Below are 5,609 nucleotides of genomic sequence, written 5' to 3'. Positions count from 1 at the left end.
CTCTCTCTCTCTCTCCTAGAAATAAATAAAAACATTTAAAAAAAAAAAAACAACAGTCTTTTTCTTTCTTTCCTTCACTTCCTTGCTTGTGAAAGAAGACAGATTTGCCAAAAGTTTGGCAATTTGGCTTAACAAAAGAACACAGATAATAAGTTTTGTCTTCCAGAAAAGAGAAATGCTAATTGAGATAGCACTGACCAGGGCAATNACACAGCCCCGTGTGTGCTCAGGGAAACAGGCCTGAGTGCTTGGGTACTCAGACTACATCGCTGTAGAGGTGCACATGCACTGATGTGCCCAAAACTACACACACACACACACACACACACACACACACACACATACACACAGCGGTTACTCACCAGCCGGCTCGTCTCTCTCTCTCTCTCCTCAGGTCCCCCTGCAACCACAACTCTGACCATGGATGGGGTCACTGCCTGTTTCACCTGCTCAGGACTCAATGATTGTGACGCTGTCCTCTGCCCAGCAGATCAAAACTACTGCCTTCAGACAACAGGCGTCATAGGTGAGTGTCCCGGGGGACAGGATCGGCTGGGGGTGGGGGCAGAAATGGGGCCTGAGGCTCACCAAGATCTCTCCGTGCCCCCTCTGTTTGCTGCCTTGACTCTGGCCATGGCAGCCTTTTCCTGGCCGTGGAGGACAGAGGCTAGCTTCAGCGGAGTAGGTGAATTTAAGATGTGATGCCACACGGNAGACAGCGTGAGCAGGGGAGGGTCAGAGAGAGAGGGAGACACAGACTCTGAAACAGGCTCCAGGATCTGAGCTGGCAGTCAGCACAGAGCCTGACCCGGGGCTCGAACCCACGAACCGCGAGATCATGACCTAAGCGAAAGTTGGGACTAAGTCACCCAGGCGCCCCGGGCAATAGCTTTTTTAAAGGAAGATGACAGAACAGAATCACAGATGTTTCAGAGGAGAGAGAGGCAATTTTCAAATCTGGATAGAGCTGCCTTCCCTGGGCTCCAGGGACATGGAAGCATCAGTCTTAAGGAGGCTCCACAATGAGTGTGGAGCTCAACGAAGGGCTCAGTCCCACGAACTCTGAGATCATGACCTGAGCTGAAACCAGGAGTTGGACACTTGGGGGGCGCCCCTCGGGGAGTTTCACTTTTATTTTTAATTAATTAATTTAAAAAATTTTTATGTCTTAATTTTATTTTGAGAGACAGAGACAGAGTGAGTGTGGGAAGGGCAGAGAGAGAGAGGGAGACACAGAATCTGAAGCAGGCTCCAGGCTCCCAACTGTCAGCACAGAGCCTGACACGGGGCTCAAACCCATGGACTGTGAGATTATGATCTGAGCTGAAGTCGGACCCTTAACCCACTGAGCCACCCAGGTGCCCCAGGAGTTTTACTTTTAAAAAGTAAACAGTGGGTTCAATGAATGATCATCATGAAGAAAAGGACCCAGGGGCTCAACATTTACAATATGGAAGGAGAAGGGCACGTGAGTGGCTCAGTGGATTGAGCATCCAACTCCGGCTCACGTCATGATCTCATGGCTGGTGGGTTCGAACCCTGCGTCAGGCTCTGTGCTGACAGCTCATAGCCTGAAGCCTGCTTCAGATTCTCTGTCTCTCTGTATCTCTGCCCCTCCCNGGTGAATTTAAGATGTGATGCCACACGGGGCTGCCTGGGTGGCTCAGTCAGTTAAGCATCCAACTTTGGCTCAGGTCATGATCTCAAGGTTTTTGGGTTGGAGCCCCGCGTCGGGCTCTGTGCTGACAGCTTGGAGCCCGGAGCCTGCTTTGGATTCTGTGTCTCCCATCTCTCTCTGCCCTTTCCCGGCTCATGATGTGTCTGTCTGTCTCTCTCACAAACATAAATAAACATTAAGAAAATGTTTTAAGTAAATAAAATGTTAAAAAAAAAGATGATGCCACATTTGTTATAGATACTTATTGCTGAATAACAAATCCGCTTAAGATGTAGTGGCTTAACCAGTTACAGAAGAACAAATACAGTATGACTCCTCTTAGAGAAACCTAGAGTAGTCGAAATAACAGAATGCTGCTACTTTTAGTATTACAAAATGAAAACGTTCTAGAGACCTGTTACATAACCATGTAAGTATAGTTAACATTACTAATGTACACTTAAAAATGCCTAAGAGGGTAAATTTTTTATTATGTGTTTTTTTGGGGGGCACAATTTAAAAAAACATTGTGGCTTAAAAACAATGACTTATGGGGTGCCTGGGTGGCTCAGTCGGTTAGGGTTTTGGCTTCAGCTCAGGTCATGATTTAGTGGTTCATGGGTTCGAGCCCCACGTCTGGCTCTGTGCTGACAGCTCACAGCCTGGAGCCTGCTTCGGATTCTGTGTCTCCCTCTCCCTCTGCCCCTCCCCCACGTGTGCTCTATATCTCTCTGTCTCTCAAAAATAAATAAATGTAAAACTTAACCGGCTCAACTGACTGATCCACCCAGGCGCCCCTTGAGTCAAGTGTCTTGATGAACAGTGACAGGCTTTGAGTGTATTAGGGTGGAATTTCAGGCGACGTGAATGCCAACAATGACACCCAGAGGGATTTGTGGGCTTCTAGGGAGAGCATGGCTTATGGCTGCCTTTCCCCTAAGCCTGCCCTCCACATCTCTCCAGCCTTAGGCAAAGGTGGCTTTCATGCCTGGAGAAAGGGTTCCTGTGTGGCCCCCAAGGACTGCAGATTCGGCAGCTCTGTCTCTGCCTTCACCTACAACGTTGACTTTGGCTTCTGGATCAACTCCACCTGTTGCCAAGGCAACTGCCAAGCACCTGCTCCTCCCGGTATGCTGCCCCCGGAAAGCAGTCATGGGGTGGCTGAGGATGTGGTGGGGTGACTTTGGAGGAGAGTTTGTCCTGAGTCGAGGAAGGCAGACAGGCGGGAGCCTCCCCAGTCCACAGCCAGGCTGCCTGAAGGCACCCTGACCCCAGCTCATCGGGAAATCCCAACAAGGTCATTCCCCTGTGGGAGAGCCTGTAAGTGCACAGAGGGTCCTGGAGGTCCTGACTGTCACCTGCCCCTATACAGAAGTTCTGCCAGTGTCACACGCCATGAGCGAGTTCCTGTGTCCTACATGTCCTAGTGGCCACCTGGGGCCCTGCAATTCCTCCTTCTACATGCAGTGTCCCGTCGGGGAGACTGAATGTGTCCAGCTGGACCTGGTGCCTATAGAAGGTAACATACACATGTGTATGTGCATGCGCGTGCCCGCGAGCGAGCCCCAGTGCATTGGTTTTGGATTCAGGCACTGCTTGAGTTTGGGATCTCTAACTCATAAGACTGCTGTGGGTGGGGCGCCTGGGTGGCTTAGTCCGTTAAGCGTCCGACTTTCGCTTAGGTCATGATCTCGCGGTTCGTGGGTTCGAGCCCCGCGTCGGGCTCTGTGCTGACTGCCAGCTCAGAGCCTGGAGCCTATTTCAGAGTCTGTGTCTCCCTCTCTCTCTCTGACCCTCCCCTGCTCACGCTGTCTCTCTCTCTCTCCTAGAAATAAATAAAAATATTAATAAAAAAAAAAAGACTGCTGTGGGAATCAGGGGCGGCTGGGTGGCTCAGTCAGCTGAGCGTTCGACTTTGGCTCAGGTCACCATCTCACCGTTTGGCTTGTGAGTGTGAGCCCCTCCTCGGGCTCACTGCTGTCAGTGGGAGCCTGCTTGGGGTCCTCCGGCTCCCTCTCTCTCTCTCTCTCTGTCCTTCCCCGGCTAGCTAGCGCACATATGAGCTCTCTTTCTCAAAAATAAATAACCTTTTAAAAGACTGTTGTGGGAATTAAATAAGATAATCCATGAGACTTCTGGAAGAGTGCCGTCCAAAAGGAATACGACTTAAGCCACGTGTAGAATTTAAATTTTCCAGGTAGCCACATTAAAAAGTAAAAAGTAGGAGTGCCTGGGTGGTTCAGGTGGTTAAGCGGCTGACTTCAGCTCAGGTCATGATCTCACGGCTTGTGAGTTTGAGCCCCGTGTCGGGTTCTGTGCTGATAGCTAGCTCAGAGCCTGAAGCCTGCTTTGGATTTTGTGTCTCCTTCTCTCTCTCTTCCCTTGCCCTGCTCATGCTCTGTCTCTCAAAAATAAATACATGTTAACAATTTTTTAAAATAAAAAGTAAAAAGTAATAGATGAAATTAATTTAGTAATTTTTTAATTTACCCCACTATATTCAACAGTTGTAATTTTCAACATGCGATCAATGTAAGAAATTATAAACGATATATCTTACATTCTTCTTTTTTTCTTTTTTCTTTTTTGGCTACTAAGCCTTTGGAATCAGGTGTGGATTTTATATTCACAGCACCTTTCAGTTCAAACCAGCCACAGCTCTCGTGGGCTTGGCTACTATATACACATACAGCTCAATGGCCATATGTGGCTTGTGGCTACTGGATTGGAAATTCCAGATAGTAAGTGCATTTCAGTGAATCTAAGACCATCACGGCTTTGTGAGGAAATATACTCCAGTTCAAGGCATATTGAGACAAACTACAGACTCTCCTATGAGGCTTACATTTCTTTGTAACATTTTTTTTAAATATTTTTATTTATTTCTAGGAGAGAGAGAGAGAGACAGCGCGAGCAGGGGAGGGTCAGAGAGAGAGGGAGACACAGACTCCGAAATAGGCTCCAGGCTCCGAGCTGGCAGTCAGCACAGAGCCCGACGTGGGGCCTGAACCCACGAACCGCGAGATCATGACCTAAGCGAAAGTCGGACGCTTAACCGACTAAGCCACCCAGGCGCCCCTCTTTGTAACATTTTTTAAAAAGTTTATTTATTTATTTTGAGAGAAAGAGTGTGCGTGCAGGGGAGGGGCAAGAAGGGAGGGGAAAGAGAGAATCCTAAGCAGGCTCTGCGCTCTCAGTGAGAAAGAGCCCAAGCAAGGATCAAACTCACGAACTGAACCGTGAGCTCATGACCTGAGCCAAAACCAAGAGTCATGTTTAACTGACTGAGCCACCCAGGCGCTGCCCCAACTTTTTATTTTTTATTTTTTTATTAAGGAGAAAGTAAAAAATAAATAGATAGAAGAGTCAACAGTTTAATAAATCCCATATGCCCTTCACCCAACCCCAATAATTATCCACTCACGGCTAATCCTGCTTCCTCTCCACCCTCACCCCATATTATTTTGAATGCAGCCTCAGATATCATATCACATTAACCATAAGTATTTCCAAACATTTCTTTAAAAGATAAAGACTTAATGGGGCGCCTGGGTGGCTCAGTCAGCTGAGCATCTGACTCCTGATTTCTGCTCAGGTCATGATCTCCAAGTTTGTGGGTTCGAGCCCCACATCTAGCTTTGTGCTGACAGTGCGGAGCCTGCTTGAGACTCTCTCTCTTCACCTCTCCCTGCCTATATGTTCACTTGCTCTCTCTCTCGAAATAAATAAATAGGGGGCGCCTGGGTGGCCCAGTTGGTTAGGCATCCGACTTCGGCTCTGGTGATGATCTCACTGTTTGTGGGTTCAGGCCTGCTTCCAGCTCTGTGCTGACAGCTAAGAGCCTGAGCCTGTTTCAGATCTGTGTGTCCCTCTCTCTCTCTAACCCTCCCCCGCTCACTCTCTCTCTCTCTCTCAGAAATAAATAAAAATTTAAAATAAATAAATAAACAAA

At 48.1% G+C, this 5,609-nt stretch overlaps 1 protein-coding gene across 1 annotated transcript in view; it reads left to right on the top strand.

Moving 5' to 3' along the window:
- The window catches only part of LOC144217666 (uncharacterized), a 23,458-nt gene that overhangs the window by 15,905 nt on the left and 1,944 nt on the right, over positions 1-5,609 (top strand). The window contains exons 7-9 of the mRNA XM_077747320.1: positions 395-526; positions 2,621-2,785; positions 3,030-3,176. Coding sequence (XP_077603446.1) covers positions 395-526; positions 2,621-2,785; positions 3,030-3,176 — 444 coding nt within the window. The remainder of the gene's footprint in view (positions 1-394; positions 527-2,620; positions 2,786-3,029; positions 3,177-5,609) is intronic.

The sequence above is a fragment of the Crocuta crocuta genome, unplaced genomic scaffold (genome assembly GCF_008692635.1).
Source record: "Crocuta crocuta isolate KB4526 unplaced genomic scaffold, BGI_CrCroc_1.0 scaffold334, whole genome shotgun sequence".
Taxonomy (NCBI): Eukaryota; Metazoa; Chordata; class Mammalia; order Carnivora; family Hyaenidae; genus Crocuta; species Crocuta crocuta.
The sequence above is the reverse complement of the archived record's forward strand: the minus strand, read 5'-3'. Positions and strand labels throughout refer to the sequence as shown.